The 19,106-nt window shown below is 40.1% G+C and overlaps 1 protein-coding gene across 1 annotated transcript in view; it reads left to right on the top strand.

Moving 5' to 3' along the window:
• The window catches only part of TGFBR3 (transforming growth factor beta receptor 3), a 108,889-nt gene that overhangs the window by 85,050 nt on the left and 4,733 nt on the right, over positions 1-19,106 (top strand). Inside the window, exons 9-16 of the mRNA XM_074546093.1 lie at positions 762-1,078; positions 1,718-1,867; positions 3,634-3,765; positions 4,015-4,182; positions 6,791-7,090; positions 7,556-7,676; positions 11,672-11,707; positions 13,713-13,820. Of these exons, the coding sequence (XP_074402194.1) occupies positions 762-1,078; positions 1,718-1,867; positions 3,634-3,765; positions 4,015-4,182; positions 6,791-7,090; positions 7,556-7,676; positions 11,672-11,707; positions 13,713-13,820 (1,332 nt within the window). The remainder of the gene's footprint in view (positions 1-761; positions 1,079-1,717; positions 1,868-3,633; positions 3,766-4,014; positions 4,183-6,790; positions 7,091-7,555; positions 7,677-11,671; positions 11,708-13,712; positions 13,821-19,106) is intronic.

The raw sequence follows: 19,106 nt of genomic DNA, 5'->3' as shown, positions 1-19,106 counted from the left end.
TACAGACATGAGTGGCTTACCAAAAAAGTCTGAGCAAACAGAATCAATACAACTATTGAAAAAGGAATGGGTATTTGGCCAAAGTAATTGCTGATGTGTGTCCATTGAAGCTAGCAGAGTAGCATCTGTTTTTTCACTAATTCTGAGTTTCAACCACTAAAAATATTGGATTACAATTTTGATAAAGCTTATGTTCACATTCATGTTATCAATTGCACTCTCATGGGCTCTGTCCTCAGCAGTCACATGTATAAGCTGAGATACAGTTTCCTCATTTACTCACTCTAAAGTTAACTCTTATTTAGCTTCATTCTGGTTATATAAGTAGTTTCACAACAGTAGTGACTGAATTTCTGATGGGTCAGGTAGTGGAAGAATTTCACCTAATGATTTGCACTTAGGCTCTTTGAGCAGTACCAAAACAGTATATTTGATGAATGTGATGTTTCTATTATCTTGCTGGATCTTTTACATATAATAGGTCCACTCTTCAAAAGTTTATTTTCTGCTCTTGGTGAGAGAGGTTTCTGACAGGGACTAAGTACACCAAGATTAGATGCCTCAGTAACAACTAAACTCTTAGTTGTAGGAGTTGTGACTGCCTACCTGACAAGTGCAAAGATGCTGCTTTAAATGGCTTTAGGAGCTCCCTTTATGGATAATATTTCTTGTATGAAAATTATTAGTTCAGGATACTTTTTAGGAAAAATATCTAACAAACTAATGTGGATTTATTTGGTTTTGGTTTTTTTTTTTTTTAGAAGAGATGAATGATGAAGAAGACCATTCCCTTCCTCCAGAGCTGACAGAATTGCTGGGTGCTAACCCACTGCCAGCTCCAAAGAATACTGATGGCCTGACTTTTCCATTTCACATTAACAGAGGAAGACATGACACAGTGGGAGAAGAAATCTTCCCATCCAGGCATTCAGTAGATACATTAATCAATCATGACTTCGGGCATTCCCTCTCAAAACATAAAGAACCTGAAGAAGTTCAGGGCAGTGCTGATATGGCCCTGTCAATAAAGTGTGATGACAAAGTTATGACAGTAGCTGTAGAAAAAGATTCTTTACAGGTTGGTGTGATATCTTATTCTCAGAACTGGGGAGGCTTTTTTGGACAGCCCATTTTATTTGCATTTTGATTGAAAAAATAAGCATTCGAAGTCCTATAGCTATCACCACACAACCCCCCCCAAAATAGTTTGGTGAGGAAACTGTACTGTGATTCTTCTTTGCCATAACTCAGGATAGTGTTTTTTCTTCCCATCAATCTGGTGGTTTTTAGAGGGATTTCTGATTGAAGGTGTGCATGGTTGGTTTTCAAAAATTACTGTACTCAACCATTAGTCTGAGTTTTTAATTTCCAAAGAAGCTGCTTTTGGCAGCAGTGTGAGACCTAAACAGATGTAAAGATCTGACTTTACCATCTACCATGATAGGTTGCTTGTGTCCATTTGTATTGTGGAAAAGAGCCTGAAACGGCATTTTAGCTCGTTTCAGTACAAACAGAGTCAGCATTATTAATCAGCAGATTAATAATGAACCTGTTGTTTCCCTTTTTTCCATGTTACATTTATTCCTTGTGTGCCATGTGTACGAGCATTTTGGGAGTGCCCAAGCACAATGAGCTTGCCTTGCAGCAGCCCGGCAGTGCTGAGCCGCATTCAGAGGAGCCCAGCGCTGCTCACCCTGACAAAGCTCCTTTGTTCCAGGCCGGCGGCCACGCCCGCACCGAGCTCTCGCTGCTGGACCACTCCTGCAAAGCCAGCACGAACGGCACCCACTTCATCCTGGAGTCCTCGCTCAACAAGTGCGGCACTCGGACAGCATACATCTTCAACAAGATTGTCTATTTTAACTCTGTGAGTACTCACAAGGAGCATCCACCTTCTGTACTGCACATCGCAGTAGTACAGGGAAGCCACTGCAGTTAGCTTTAGTCTTGGCAAAAGGGAGGCATCCTGATCGCTCCTGCTTAGCTCAGTTGCAGCCACAGTCCCTGTATTCAAGAAGGTAGGAAGGCTGCACATTCAGTATGCTCCAGTGGTCAGATAGTATCCCAAAGGAAAACAGAGGAGTTGGAGTTAAATACATTTTACAACACGGCTGCCCTTTGGGGACCATCTGTACCAGTCTGGGAGAAGTTGCACTGGTGCTCCCTGTGCAGCTTTGATCATCCATACATAAACAGTAATACATTGCTGTAAAGAGAAACAGGAGTGAAGTTTTGTAATTGCACAGAGCACAACCTTTAAATCCATACCCTGAATTAAGTGAAGTCTTTCTTCTAAAATTGTGTGTGAAAAAAGGCTTTTAAAATGTGAGGCAACGACATTATTTTTGCATGCTTTTCTCTTACAATTTGAATTTAAATTTTTTTTAGCAGTTGCTATACATAATGAAGGGACTCTTGAGTACTTGTAGATGAGTGGTGATGCAAAGGAGCCCAGTTAGGTTGTAATCAACTGCTTCCAGATTGGCTCAGCTTATGAGCCAGAGTAGAGTGCAGATATTCTGGGTTCAAAAGTAATGACACGTTTCTCTCGCTGAGCTTTCCAGTACATAGAAATAACTTTGGCAAATGATGGAAAGCCTGTGGTCCAACCCAAACACAGCTCGGGCAATCTGATCTGACCCTGCCTGGTTACAACTGTTCTATGCTGGGGAGTCAGTAGCACCTAACTTTAGAAACAGTCCCAAACCAAGATAGAATTTTCAGCAAACGACAGAAGAGCACGGGTCTAGAGTTAAGTACTCTCATGGTCCCTGTATTCTGTTATGGCCCAAAGTAAAGTGGTTATTTACCTCCTCTCCTTTCTCCATCATGTCTTTTAATGGTACTGGCTATACACTTGAACTCCCAATGAGGTATGGGATTGTTCAGAATTTGGGAGCGTTTCTCCTAAAATGCAGACACCCTGCAGTGGAGTGTAAAAGGGTGTGCTTATGTCATTTTTTAGCAATTGCTCTAAGTCTAAGGAAACAAAGTTGAAATCCTGAGAGGGAAGAAACTAGCTGAGAAGCTGCAAGCTTAAAGAGGCAAAATGCAGAACACTGGAAAACAAAACTATAAATTTCCAGGTGAAGAAATGAAGACATATGAAAAGGATGATTAAAAAAAAGAGATAATTCAGTGAAAAAATTGGAAGAAAATGAGGCAGTAATATTATGGTTTTGGGTGTACATGTCTGAAAAAAAATTGCTGATGACAGAAGAGAAAATCCTGTAGCGACCCTAACATTTTTAGTGGGTTTTTTTAATGAGTACACTAAGGAGAACTGCTGGTAGCAAAATATCACTTTAGAAAGCCATTTCTTTTTTCAGTGTTGGCTACAGAAATACTAGAAATAGAATGGAAATGCTGGGCTGCTCATTCAGACACCAACACCCAGAATGGTGTCCTTCTTGACTGGCTCTGAAATCTGGAAAAAAACTCAGGCATTCTTTAATTATAAGCTGCATATCCTACATACTCAGCACAAGGCTGTTCAAGACATGCTTTCACCATTTTCTTAGCTGGTGCTCTTCTTGTGGCCTTTGCATTGTTCTGAAGAGAGCAGAAAATAACAAGTGTGAGAGTGCTGGGTTATCACCTAATCTAATTTGTTTGCAATCCCTCTCTGTGCAGATTGTCATTCAGCTGTCAGCACCAGCTGAAGGCAGTGGCTTAGAAGATGAGGACATGGAATCAGGTGATAATGGATTTCCAGGGGATGCTGATGAGGGAGAGGTGCCTTTCTCAAGCTGGCCTGAAATAGCGGTATGTTACCCTCGGTTTTGCACCTGATGATGAACAAATACCTACTGTAATAGGCCTTTCACATGAATTACTTTAATTGTCTAGAAATTTATTTGTCTTTAAAACACATTTCTTCTCACTACTGTTTCTCATGACCGTGTTGAAGATTTGCACTAAGTAGGTGTAGCGTGGGTGGGCCTATATTGTACATAAGAAATGTGTCCTACCACCCCTGACTCGTGATGTTACTGTGTTTTTGTCTCATTTTAGTTTAATTGCACACTGCACCAGCCAGAGGATGACAGAGGCATTTTCTGGCCTCCTGAACCACACATCACCAATGTGACCTTCAACATGGATCTGTACAAAACAGATTTATTCCTTGCTCCCTCCCAAGGACTCTTCTCTGTTGCCAAGAATGGGCCAGTATATGTAGAGGTAACAGACTGAAAACGTCTTCAAATTAGCAGAAGGGTTTTGCAAGGCTGTGCAACTGAGCCAGATCTGTTCTTGTCAGTTGAAAGGTTTTGTTGGGCAGCTGGTTCAGGCCTCTCTGATGCCTGCAGAGAACAGAAACTGAGGGATAAGAAGTAGGACAATACTTTGGGTAAAAAATCCAAAGGATCTTGCAAAATGGATGAATTTAACTTACAAGGTAGTTTGATGATTTTTCCTAAATCTGCTTTTCCATACCGAACTTTAAGATGGTTTCTGAACTTGTGCTCTGAACTGGCATGTCCTGATGGGTTCATTTTATTGTGTGTGTCTGAACCTTGTCTGAAAGATGTAGTAGACATGTAAAAAATTATTACAAATGTGTGTCTTTCATATGCTAGTGTTCTCAGGTTACACAGTCAATACAAATTGTGGTCTCTCTCCAGTCTGCTTAAAAACATCAGTTATAATGCTTTTGAGTGCTGCCACCTAAGAGATCTAGCAGATTTCAGTAAATAACACTGAAACAAAATCAACAGCTTTGACTTCAGGTACATTTTGCACAATATTTCCGTGTGTTGCTGAGTTGCTTATGAAATCTGTGGAATTGGTGTGGAATTTCACACCACTACAGTCAGTATTTTTAAAGATAGCTATGTGAACAGAATTTTGGATTTTCAAATAGTGGTAGACATTAATAAATGTAGCTTTGGCAATGAAGAAGTATTGCCAGTTTCTAGGCAAGTAAATCATAAGGTGTGAGCTATGGGGTTGTAAGAACAGGAAAAAGCAGCAGTGCTGTGCTGTGTTTCTCTTGCCCAAGTCAGTTCTTTGGGAACCCATGTTGCACATGATAAGCACAGTGATCCATTTGGTGCAGTTTTCTTCATTACAGTGTCCTTTCTCATTTATTTTTTCTCCACCCAGTGCAAAGTACTTAAGACAGCTAAAGCAAAAATAAAGTCTGTTACACTCAGTTAAGAATATTTTTATAACAAACACTTAAAACCATCCACTTCCTTCACTGATCTGGGATGAATCCCCCTGACTCTGAGCCTGCTGGAGCTGTTTATTCAGACAGATGTTCTGATTTCTTCATCACCTTGCCTGGCAAAAGCCTTTTTATTCTGTTTTTCTTTCTTGCACAGTGGAAAACATATCAGTTTTGAACTTCAGTGACTCCATTTTTTAAGATGACTCTGGGGGTTTTTCCCTCTTTTTTGTTTCTCTTTTGCATTTGTTACTGAGAAAAATATTTTTGGGTTTTGATAAATACGTATTTGGTAAAAATTCTATATCTCCGTTGTCCTTGTTTGGTAAGGGGTTTTTTGTTTGAATCTTTTGGATTCTGGAATTTTATTCTTTCTTCTCTGCTGTCGTTTTCTTACCATATTTTGATCTTCCATCTTCCTCCTGTGTTTCTTTTCTTTCCTTGAGATATCATTAATCTTTTTATTTAAATTACTGTAGTATGCCTGTCCTACTTTCCATAATCTATTTCTTAATTAGTTTATACCATCGGCTTGTTTCCTGTCAGTATCTGTGGCTGACTTTTGTTCATCCATCTTTATTTCTGTTCTTTTTAGAAGATAATCTTTCTTGCTTAGATGCTTCAGCACATTCCTTCATCTCTAATTTGATTGCTGCTCACATAAGGGAGAGAAAAAAGGAGAAATTCTTTTATTCACAGCAAAACTCGTAGCGTCCAGAAATTACTGCACAGACCACACAATTTGGCAGGCTCTTCCTTAAAGATACATGCAGCACATATGGATTAAATATGCATATAAGGCACATTTCTTTTAAGAAGATTTCTTGTGGAACTGTTTCATTGGGCAGTGTTAATGGTTGGATAAATGCTTCTGTTGTTTATTAAGAGCAACATGCCTCATTTGTTACAAATTCCATTTATTTTCTCCTTTGAATTATTCTGTAGCATTTATTGTCTGCATTCCAATCCAGCTGAGCAACATCAGGGCACTGGAGGCTTTCAGTCTTAATTATTTTTCATAAAAGAATATGAATTTCAAACTTACAATAAGCTAAAAGGATCCTTTCACAAGAAATGACGGCTTTTTAGGAGGCTCCCTCACCCCCTCCAGCCCAGGAATGCCACCCACACATCAGACCATGACCTCCTCTCTGCCTTTGCATTCCTCTCTTGGCTGGGGGTGGATTCTTTGTTGTGTCTGTTGCCTTTTTTTTTTTTTTTCCTATTTTCATTATAATTTTGAACAGATACAAAACCATAGAATTAGTGATTGATTTCCATACAGGTCTGTTATAGCCTGTGTGTCTAAGGGAGGCAGTGCCATCTCAGGTGGCAGACACAGACATTACTGTGTGTCTTATCTGGGGGGGGTTCATCTGCTTTCAGAAAGATAAGGGATTGCTGTATTTATGCATGGTTATGCTATTAAACAGCTGCTGGTTTTGAAACCACAGATTTTCTGTCTCTCGGTTTGACAGTTTATCCTTAACATTTAGCCTTCAAAATACTTCAGATTGGAAATGGCACTGGAAAACTGCTTAAAAAATTGTTGAAAATATTAATGAAATGTGAACTAAAAATGTCATTTCTGAGATCTTACTGTCTCTTTCTTTAATGCAGGTGTCTGTGACTAAAGCTGACAGATCGTTGGGCTTTGCTATTCAAACGTGCTTTGTTTCCCCGTTTTCAAATCCAGATAGAATGTCTGACTATACCATTATAGAAAACATTTGTCCTAAAGATGAATCTGTTAAATTCTACAGTATTGAGAAAAAGAATTTTCCAATACCACATGCACAGAAGGACAGAAAAAGATTTAGCTTTGTGTTCAAACCAATGTTCAACATCTCACTGCTCTTTCTTCACTGCGAGCTGACTTTGTGTACAAATAAAGACAAAGATACTCAAGGACTTCCAAAGGTCAGTAATTAATGTAATTTATCATAACTCCTGATTTAGATAAAAACAGTGTATTTCTTCATCTGAACTCTGAAGATAATAAATAGCTTTCTATGGAATTGTCTAATGAACATGATATCTCTAGGCTCAGAGTTTTAGTAGATAAGAGTTATTATACTGTGCATTTTGACTACATAATGTGCAGTTGCTGCTTAAATTTCTTTAGGTGGCTACAAATAGAAATTGCTTTTTATTGCACAAGTGGTTCAAGTTTATCTTTTCAATGCATATCCAAAGCACACGCAATGTAAGCTTTAATTTCCAAAGACATGCACCATATTAGATAATACTGTAATCTGATTGCTACAAAAGATAAGGTTGTTTGGAGGTTCTCATTTTTTGGTAAATTGTGTAGGGTAAGCTGGTTATGAGGCAGCTGTGCCACTGGCAGATGGGTGACTCTGACCTCTGTTCTTTGCACTCCAGTGCATTCCTCCTGATGAAGCTTGCACTTCTCTCAACGTGGATATGATCCTGGCCATGATGCACAACAAGAAAACCTTCACCAAGCCCCTTGTTGTAATAACACATGAAGGAAAACAAGAAGGTATAAAAATGAGCTTGACCTGTTTAATAATGCTATATATATATAGAATATTGTGTAACATAGAGTCACTTGAAATGAGGGAGCATGTGACACTGTATAACCTTGTGCTGGTGCTGTGTCTGTAAGATGTTACTTGTTAGGACATTTCCCTGGCAGCAGTCATCAGGCCAAGTCACAGCCATTTTTTAATCATGTTACTGTTTTCTGGACGTGTGGGTTTGCTGAGCATTGAGAGAGGAATACTCAAAGTAGTACAGAATAACATGGGTTTTGGAAGTATGAATGTAGCAGTAGCATTTGGAGCAATTTCTTGCTGCCCAGAGATCAAAGGCAGTCTTGTGCTCCCTGCTGTGTCCTTTATTTATTGTGCTTGTAAATATCAATTTATGAATAATAACAATAGAATCACAAAGTATTGAGGATCTTAAAGCCTGAGAAGTTTGTAAGGCAAAGAGGTGGCCCCTGGAGACTCACTACATTCTTGAACTATGAAGAGCAAAGGATAGTATGCACAAAGGGGCTCTACTTTAGTGGGACTTGTTTGATTATGTAATCTCTCTTGGCAAAAAAAAAAAAAAGTGTGGTTAGTAACTGACTGAAGGAGTTGGAGAGGCTGAAGTTTGGCACTATGAGATAATGCCAAACAGCATGATGGGACCTTATTCTAGTTTAAGAATATGCCCTGTGAGTGATGAGAAGTAAGAACTGTTCTCCGTTTCATTTAATTAATAAGTTTTTCTTAGTAGATCACTCTGACAAGAGCATCAGTCATGTTTTGATGCCGTCCTGGAAGAAAATATGTTCATTTATCTTTTCTTTTTGTATTTGCATTGACGTTTCATAAGAAGTTTCAGCGGCTTCCCATACACATCAAAATCTTCCAGTGGTGTCCAAAGGCTGTTTGACCTCTGGAATGCTTTTCAGGGAGCATCAAAAGGGTGGTGATCAGGAGTCATTTAATCTCTGTTTTACAGTGCATGCTGTTAGTCTTTGAACAATTTAAAGTTCAAATACAGCATTGCTAAGGGACATAGACAACAACTGTTTCTGTCTAACTCTGCAATTCAGCTCATATTTAGTTTGGAAGGTTTTAACAAAATTGTTAATACAGACCAAATCCAGTATGACTTAAAGTCAAGTATTTGATCTGTTGCTGTTACCATTAAAACTATACTTTGGGCCTGATTTTGGACTCCCATTTTGCTCAGCTCTCATATTATTTCAGTAGATTTTCTATTGGGAATGAGTAAATCCTGCAAGTGAAATTCGTCTTTCACTAAACAGACTCGTACTTCAGCTCTCTTGTCCTTATGATGTGTGGAGCATTGTGCACAGCTCCCATCTCAGGCTCCGCTCAGAATGTTGTCTTTGTCAGAGGCACAAGGTCTCAGTGTGCAAAGACAAGCTAAATTTATAAAGATTACTTACAGGACAACAGTGTGATAGAGTATTTTGTTGCATTGTGGGTGATTTGGTATAATTGTAGGACTCTTGGTGGAAATCCTCCCAGCATATCCCAGCTTTCAGACAAAATACCAAGTGGCACATGAACAATGTAGCTTTGTTGGTATGCAGTTCTGCAGTGAATCAAAACCCCTTTCTTAAAGCCAAATGCCATTGTTGGCCAGTACATGAACATAAGATTTGGAGAAGAAATTATATCACATTATTGAACAGGAGAATTTACCTCACAGAGGTAAATTTTCTTTGATGTAAACAGAACCAGCTTTTACTATTTCAAACCACTCTATGTGAGGTACTGCCCCTGGTTCTCCTTATCAAGCCACACGTGAAAGTCATGGGCTTGACATTGCAAAAGTCTGAACAAACTGGTCATTGCAAAGGTGATTTTTTTATTCAGACAAGCTTATAACTGCCATTGCCTGTATTAGAAATCACAATGCTATATCTGAATGAAAATTTGCAGTTGATCTCAATGGAGGTGATTAAAACCTAACTCCATGCCACATACATTCCCTTTGCATTCCTGCATTTCCCCATGCTCTGTCCCACTCCCATGAAAGGCACATGGATGGCCATTTATATGGTAGGAAATACATGTTCTGTCGAAATAATCTACCAGTGTTGTTCAGATTTTTGCTAAGTGTGGAAACTTTAGATTATTATTTCTACACAAAACCAGACAGGTCATAGAAAGAAGGTCAAAAGGATAATTAACAAGTGCCTCTATCCTACAAAGGTATAGAAAATGTTGATAATTCTAAAGGCTGGCAGCCCCTGTTTTTAAATTAGATGGGTTTTGTAGACTTCAGTGATTCTCACTGAGTTGCTCTGAGCAAATCACAATAAAATACATTTAAGAACTGGATGTCTGAAGAGAATTGATAATGGGCTACACAGCTTATCATTAGCTGATTTCATTTTCTCTGTGGAGAGGCCAGTGATAGAAATAGCATGGAAAATTCATTTTCCCCTCAGTTCAGAAGGCATTTTCTTGGCACTTGGGATATGCCAGTGGAGTGTTTGGACAATCTGACAGTGCCCTTACCCATGTTTGTACTTTACAGTTTCAGTCTGGCCTTCCTTGCAGATCTTACATTCAGTTGTATTTTTGCTGTTATGAGCACTTGATAACTTTCCAGATTATTTGTGCATATACTACCCTACACACCCTCTATGTCCTCACCTCTTTCCTACTACTGTTCACCCTGTTTTGGACCATCTGCCAAAAGGGATCTGCAAGAGATACTCATGTGTTAGAACAAGGCACAATAACATAGTTTAAGCATAAAATGCTTTTTGTAGGCACATGTCTCTCAGGGCCTAATGGTCTAAAGGATATTGCTGGAAGTTTGGTGCTGCCATCTGGGTTTTAGAAGTTAGAAGCATAGTCTTATTTAAGAACACTTTAAATAAATGAATATATATATATATTTTCAGTATTCTTGGGCTGTTATGTTTGCATTGAAATGAATTAAACTATTTTTTCCAGTTGCTGAAGATACAAAACCAAGTACTGAAATACAGTCTTATCAAATCCTTCTACATCTGTTACACTGATCACACTCACATATGCCAGAATATAAACTAAATCCCTGAGTTGCTGGGCAATCCAGAATCAAGCTGCAGCTAACCAAACAGGTCCCTGGGTCTGAAGCCAGAATCTCTAGCTCTTCTGCTTGAAGTGGCATTCTTGGAGAAAGATAAGAGAGGGCAGTTAAGAAAAAGGAGGGGAAATTCTTCATTTTTTTAAACATTTGTCTCTTTCTGTTATGGGGTGATATCTTTATCACTAGGATGATGATATTTGATATTCTTGCCTAAAATAATATCTTTGATCTTTGAACAATACCTATGAACTTCTATTTCTTATATACAAATTTTTTAACTTCCCCCCCGAAAAAAACAACAAAAAGGAAAAGCAAACAAACAACAACAAAAACAAAACAAAACAAAAAAACCACCAAACCCACACAACTTAGAACTTCCAAGACTGAATACTATGTAGGACTCAGGAAAATGGGTGAATCAACACATATTCATGCAATTTGGACAAAGCAGTATGTATTGTGCTATAAAACTCACTATTCTTCAATGAGTGTGTGCTTTTGTGTGAGTGTGTGATTCAGTGCTGGTATGTCATGATTAGTGAGTGGTCAGATGAATGTAATCACCTTAACACAGTCTTTGTTCCTTCACAATCTGTGAATTTTAAGAGTTCCACAGAGGGGTAACCAGAGTTACTGTGGGTCATGCCTGATGACATCTGATTTGGGAAAGGTTGCAGTGTATTTGCCAGCAAAATATACAGTGCATGAACTATACTGTAGATAGAGTCCCTTGAGGAATAATTAATTTATGAAAAGAATTTTTCTGAGATGAGTGAGATTACTGAATTTGGTCTGCTTTTCTTGAAATTCATGGTTTGTAAAAATTACAGTTAATGATCTGTCAGATCAGAACCTGCATAGTTTGCAGGCTGCATGTGGAACTCTCTGATTGATGTTTTGTGCATTTTCTTTGTTTTAAATTAGATCCGTCCCTTCCAAAGCCAAACGTGAGACAGCCACGTAAGTAACTCTTAAAACAATCTCTTTTCATCTTTAAAATTTTGTCTATAAACCATTAGATAAATTAAGAAAATTCTCTTCAATCTTTCTCTGTGTGTGCATGTTTAATTCAGTGACAGAACAGAATTCTAGCTGTACTGTTGATTGAGAGGTTCCCATCCGTGTTCAGGGGAGGACTGTGACCTTTTGCGTATGTGAAAATCAGGTTTGGGGAAACACCACTGAGAGTCTCAGCCCTAGCAAGTTGATGAGTTGGTGTGTGTGTTATCTGCCCCCTCTGCTGAGGCCCCTGCTTCCCAAGAGCAGAGTTAGAGCAGCAATGCCATCCCTCAGAGCTTCTGTGCCCTGCCTGTGTCCTGTTTGGGCCTCACTCCTGACCTGCACCACAGCCCCACGTGCTCCAGCACCAGCACGTACAGGCCATGCTTACGTGAGATCACTGCCTTGATATGGATTCATTGCTTTGGTTTCCATGTTATCTTGGTGTAGTGAATGAATCAGGGTTCATTAGTGACCCAGAAGAGGACAGAAGCAGCACTAGAAGAAAATAAACAGGAAGGTGCAGATGATGTGTAGCCAAAAGCAAGAATGAATGGAGAAAAGGGAGATTTAAAGAGCAGTGTAAAGAACGTTTTTCTTCTGCTCCTGTCCCTGTGTCTTCAAGACTAAACTTGTTCAAAATAGCAAAGGTGGTGAGCAATTATGCTTCTTCCACTTCTCCATGCAACTTTCTTCTCTCCACTCTGTTTCCTCCTAAGAGGAGAGGACGCTGACTGGTGCCTGGTGGAAAAAACTGTTGAGTATAGTCTTTTGTGTTTGCATTTCAATGACTAGAAGTAGCCAAAGGAACCAGAAACAGTCTCATAAAAATAAATAAAGAAAAACCTTCTAAGACAGTATCTGTCAGGTGTTGTATATGCAAACCAGGTCACAAGTACCCAGAAATGGGTCCTGAAGGCCCTTGCCAACAGGAGCTGCTGGAGAAGCCTTTTGTCAAAAGAGGATCAGGGATGTCCTTAGGGGCATCTGCTGGATGCAGGATGTGTAAAGTGAGGGTGTTGGTTGAGTCCTGAGAACTGAAAATTCCACTGAAGGATCCTACTAAGATCCAGTCAGCTCATTTCCTGGCTAGCATAGTCAGTAAAATGTTATTCCTTAGACTAAGCAATTTTCTGCGCTGGGAAATATTAAAAATGCTAAAACTAGAAATCAGTTTTTTAAGAAGAAATTTCCCTAAAAGATTGCAGAATTATTATTGAATTTTTTAGTATTTCTAATTATAAAAAATAAAAAAACAGAGGCCAAAAATGTTTCTGTTTGGATGATTAACACTGGAGGACAATACCTCCAGGAACTAAATGCTGTTACCCTTGAAATGGTCCTACAAAAGGGCCTCTCCCCTAGAAAGTGATTTACGTGTGTGTGTGCTTCTATTTTTGTGATCTGGAATTAATTTCAGTTATTGAAAGCGTTGCCAAATGTGAAAAACAATTGTTTCTATTTATGTTTTCGCTGACTTTTTGCTGGCATCTCTTTCCTCTTAACAGCAGTTCCGTTCTCCACCTAGATTTCAGACTGAACTTGAGGAGATGTAGGGGAAAGTTTGTCTGAATGTTAAGCCATTTAAATGAAAAACATTTTTGCCAAACATTTCAGCCTTTTTAAAAGATTTATCTTTAAAAGCCATTTAAAGATAAATGAATACTTAATTGAAAGCAAGTTATTAACAGCCAACCAAAAATGCTTCATTTTTGCAACATTTTCCAGACTTGGGTGTGCTGAGCTGGAGTTTTAGTTTGTGATGTGGAAAAGTTGGTTGGACTGAAGCCACTCTGAAAGCATCACTTTAATTTCCTTGATGCAAATCTGCCAGTCTGTTTCTCAAAGCGGTGCTTAGTTAACGATGAAATTTCAAGAAGCTCTTCCATGCAAGCGTGGGGGTGACTTTCTGTGGGATTTGTGCCTGTGAAATGAGCAGTGCCTGTGTGTGTGTTTCCCTGAGCAGCGGTGCTGTACGGGCTGGACACGCTGACCGTGGTGGGCATCGCCTTTGCTGCGTTCGTCATCGGAGCCCTGCTGACCGGAGCGCTCTGGTTCATCTACTCGCGCACAGGTACGGCGGCCCCACACGGGAGGGAGCCAGCACGGCTCATCCCGGCCTCTTTCACCGCCTTGCTCTCTCTCCTTACTCAGGAGCTTCCAGCAGCTCCTCCCATCAGCCTCTATTGCACACCAGCCCAATGATACCCGCCCTTCCCTAAAGGGAGATGTTACGTGTTACAGTTTAAAATTTCCTTAAATAATTTTAAACACAAGTCTTGGAAACTCACCTGGGACATGAGTAAAACTGAGTATTCCTGGCTTGTGTGTCATCATTAGTAACATCCCTGTATTTCGAATTTATGTAATATTTCAGTTAATGGATCCCTTTTGGTTCCCATACTACTTTGGAATTAATTTTTTTACAGTTATTACATTAAGCTGATGTGTACAAGACATGGGCCAAATGGTTAAGAGAATGCTTTATCTGAACAGATATATTCTGAGTATAACTAGACTTGAAAATTTTTCTTGGGCCTTGATTGGAATTTTGCCACAATTATTTACTCAATTCTTCAACTACTGTTTTCAATTGCTAGAAGTCACATGTAATCTTAATTGTGTGCAACCAAATACTTAGGAATGTGTCTGAATTAGTGCAGCCTTTAATAACAGATAATTTTCCAGTGTCTCAGAATTTTTTCCCATGCTAAACTAAATTATCAAAAATGTAATACTGTATTGAATGAAGAGGGCATTTGGGGAGCTTTCTGTTGCATGACCCAGGCAAGGAGTGGACACTGGTGGAGCCTTGATTTCCAGCATGTGACCTTGGCTGCTTGTGGGTTATGGGGTATCTCAGGATCCTTAGAGTATTCTGGGCTCCCAGCTACTTCCACTTTTGACCTCCTGAGACCCTATCAAGATCTGGGAGGTGGGAAAAATGTGAGGTCAATTACTCCAAGCCTGTGCAGCTTTAGAGCACTGAAATTTGCCTGTAGCCCACTGCAGGGTTTTTTTTTCTTGCATCTGAAACCTCTTGGAAGCTATTTAGGAGTGAGAATTCTGGCCCTGTTGGGTCACAGCTTCTGTAAATATTATGACCTAGAAGCTTATGTTAATTTGGAAATAAAAACTATGGCATTTTTTCCAGTTGGCAGTGCAACAATTTTTGTATAAGCAGTTTAATATTTCTCAGTGCATCAGCTGTGTATGAAACTTGTTTGGAACTTAAGCAAACATGGAAAATTTAAAGTTTGTGATAATATGTATAAATTGTATAATTCTGTCTCATATAAGTACTGAAACATTGTGGAAGAAAAGTAAGTGCTATTTCAGTGAGTAAGTGGGAAGTTAAGTAATTCCCATATCAGTAACCTTTATTAACAAAAAAAAAATAACTAATTGTTAAATTAATACCTTTTGCTGCTGCATTTGTTGCAGTTCAATCTGTATTCACACACAGAACCATCTATAGACACGTTGTGTGTCAGTAGTCAAGGAACAGTGGGAAGCCAACAAGATAAATCCTTCAACAACAGTAGAACTTGGAGCAATCCCATTGAAAGAATTATATTAGTGAAGGACATCAGTCATGGTGACCACATACAAGTAGTGGAGAGGGCAGCTGCTCTGGCATTGTGCTTGAGAGATGAAAATAAGTGGAGAAAAAGGTCACACAAAAAGTAGTAAATGAATATAGGAAAGAAAGGGGACACTGTCACTCACCGGATTAGAGAATCACAGAAATGATAAAAATTATCTAGGAGGTTTTCTGGTTCAGGTTTTCAAAGGATTGTGAAAGTGCACCTATGTTCCTGTGCACATAATTTTTCTGTGCATAGCGTCTTGTATTTACAAAGCATAACTTGCAGCAAAGGCAGCAGAGGTTCTGGCAGGCACAGCCTCTTAGAGGCCAACTGCTGTGGCAGACAAGATAATCCAGCTGCAGTGGAAACATTTCAGAGCTCGCTGCAGGCTTTTGTTGACTTGAGGAGGGGAAGAAAAAAAGATAATCCAAATTTTATCTACAAAGTGGCTGTCTTTTGCCATTAGAGAATTTATGCATTGCTGAATCGTGTTCTGAAATTGCATCTTTTGTTGTGAGCAGTACTGAGTTTCCAATATATGGTTTAGACAAAAGGTTGGAAAACATGAGTTCATTCTAGAGCTCTCTTTTGCTGATACTCAGAGCACAGATAAAAGCTACTGCTGGTAGAGAATGGCAGCTTAGATGTGTGAAATAAGTTTTTTTTGTTGCTGTAGTGCTATGTGCAATGCAGCAAAAGGCCACGTTTTTGCTAGTAGTAAGATTTGCTGATACAATTTTATTAGTGTGTCTCTGCTGCTAACAAAGAAGGTGCTATGTGAATGAGCTCTTTTGTTTGTCTTGATAGGCCATTAGCAGTAAAACCTCAAGCAGGTCATAGCAGAAAGGAACCACAAAATAGGTAGAATTTCATCTCCAGATATTGAGCAAGGATTGTTGTGTTGTCATGTAGGGCTTTTGCTAATTTCAATAATGAAAAATTTCTGCCAAAGCATCACAGCTGTGCTTTAGAAAATTCTAGATTTTCTGAAGCAATTTGACATAGAGTAGAGATGTCCTATGATACACAGGTAGTAAAAGAAGAGAGAGGGAAAGCTAATATCAGAACAACAGAGGAGGAGTTTTAGCTGACTTGTCTGCAAAAAGACTCAGTATTTTTGATCCTTTCTCTAGTCAGTTAAAGGGCACAAAAGGTGTTGGTGCTGCCTGGAGAGCACCGAAGAACTAAGGGAAATACCAGACATTTGCCACAATTGACCTCATTTATTTAGGGGCCTTGTAAAGAAGCAGAAGTTTTGCAGTGTGCATGAATGCAGATACTCTTCATAATTTAACCATATAAATATGTATAAATGTAATACATGTCTTAGTGGATTCACTGAGTGTGTTTAGGAGAGATAGGCACAAGCCTGATTAGTTAATGTGACCATTAAACCTTGTAAAGTGTGTTACAGAAAACATCCGACCCTGCCTTCTCTGAGGAAGTGCGCTTCCCTTCTTCGGGCTGTGCTGCAAATTAAGAGGATAAAGTGTTCCAAAATCTGAGAAGTTAAAAGTGTCCCTCCTCCCCCACTTCTCTCCCTTTTTTATGAGATCTGATTTAAAGTAAACTGACATAGCAACCAATTATATTTGGCAAATGGAGATAGAAAAGCAAACATTCAGACTTCCTGGACAGGGAGTACAACTGGCAGCTTTCCTAAGAGTGAATAATAAAGTGCGTGTTGTCGTGTTCAGATGGGTAAAAGCTTGTTTACTGTCAATAGATGAGATGTGCCCATTCTGAGCAGTTTTGGTTCAGTAACATGAGATACATGAAGCTGTTTACACGAAAAAGACAGATAGAGAATGCTTCTTCAATGATTGTTTACATTTCTTTACGTCCTTTTCTTGAATACTCTTTTAAAAAAAGCTTTGCTATGGTTTAGCTAGGTGTTGAGGAAATAAAATGCAGGAAAAATCAGCAAGTCCAGATGTAGTTGCTAGGCTGTGTGTTCATAACATCACTCTGATTTGGATTTTCTTTTTTCTTGAGAACATTGAGAGAGAATTTGTTATTGTTCAAGGAATGGTTGTGGTGCATCAGAGCTGCTGATGTGCCCTAGAAATGAGGTGCTGCAGAGGCCATTGCAGTGGAAGGAAGGGGCCTTCCAAGCCAGACAGAAGGGAGGGTGCCTCCTAGGACACTTTCCAGAGGAGCCAGGAGAAGAGAGCGAGCCATTGGGTTTGCTGGGGACCGTGGCACTGCGCTTTCGCTTTACCATAACATAAAACCAGCATGTGTTTGGCTTATAAATGAATTATGTTTAAATGCATACAGATTGTGTTGATGCGCTGGGGCTGCCCAAAGCTGTGTAACCATGTGGTTGTAGAACGGGTGACAGCAGAGCTGCAGGGGAGGCGGGGGCCGGGGGCCCTGCCGGGGGAGCCCCGCGGCCGCCCCTCCTCTGCCGCCCTCCCGAGCGGCTTCTGCGGCCCCCTCGCTGCCTCCTGATGCTTGTCTCTTGTTTAGTTTTAATGAAAGGGAGTTTGCTTATCGCTGCTTTTATAAATATATCCTGTAGTACAAAAGGAAGGAAAACATGTACACAAACAACGGGAGGAGAAGGGAGCAAGTCGGGAGGGGAAGAAACATCCAAACAAGGCTTATGAAAGCCTGTGCAGCACGATGACACATACTTTGATTTGATGCTGTTTATTCTGGGGGGTTGTGAAGCCACTTCCAAAGCAAGTTAAAGCTGAAACTTGTTTTTTTTGCAGATGACTGGGGTAAGATTCTGACCTGCTGCCTGTGAGCAGAAATCCGCGGCTCGTGTATGAGCTACAATAGTTATTTCTTACACTGGGAAAAACAGATTCAAAATCTGCTCACTAGAGTAAAATGCTGGACAGAATGCTGAATTTAAAAACAAGATCTTCACATCTTTTTAAAAGTTTATTTGGCCTGCTGAGCAGTGTGGTTTAGTAGTTTAATTTGTTGGTTTTTTTCTGTGCTGCCCCTTCTTTCCTCCCCATTCCTAAACCAGTGGGGTGTAAGGAAAGCTGTGTGTTGTGGGGCTTTAAGTGCACTTCAGCTGTGGCTGTGGCTTGAGCTAGCAGCACATCTGCTGGGCTCCATTGCACAGAGTACTTGCAACCTCTGCTGTGAGAAATCCTCAGGCCTCCCTTGTTTGTTTGCAGCACCTCTGAGTACTGAGCAGCCTGCAGGAGGATATTTTGTGGCCTGAGACACAAAGCGTTAAAGGCGCATTTCCTCTGCAGCCCTTCCGAGAAGTTGGGCTCTGGCAGCTGGGCAGCAGCACAAGGGCATGGGGATGTGCCAGAGCAGCTCCTGTGGGAGGAAGCTGGCTCGTCCTTGCTCTGTAACCCTCTGGATGCAGGCGGGGCCTCCAGCCTTCAGCCTGTCACTGAAGCAGTCACTGGGAAGTGGGATCTCTACCAAATCCTGAACATGGAAGAAAAATTGGAGTGTGCAGACCTGACCCATGGCATCAGGTTCTGGATAACATAGGATAATGTGGAGCAGGAGAGCTGTGTCACCATAAGCTCATGAGGCAGGAGATGTACTAGCCTCTGACTTTTCCTAATTGCTCTGCCCATGATTCCACAAATCATTTCCGTCTTGCTGCTTTTCTGGGAAAGCAGCTGTGCTGGTTCTGGCTGCCACAGCAGGTCTGCAGCTCAGGCAGCAGCAGTGTGACTGTTGCTGCACTGAGATCACAGGTTTGCTTGCTGGAGATGAGCTCAAGGGAGGGGGCAGCTACAGTGCACATTATATAAACTTAAGTCTTGCCATCTGTTTTGAAGAGA

The sequence above is a fragment of the Zonotrichia albicollis genome, chromosome 8, assembly GCF_047830755.1.
Source record: "Zonotrichia albicollis isolate bZonAlb1 chromosome 8, bZonAlb1.hap1, whole genome shotgun sequence".
Lineage (NCBI taxonomy): Eukaryota > Metazoa > Chordata > Aves > Passeriformes > Passerellidae > Zonotrichia > Zonotrichia albicollis.
The sequence above is the reverse complement of the archived record's forward strand: the minus strand, read 5'-3'. Positions and strand labels throughout refer to the sequence as shown.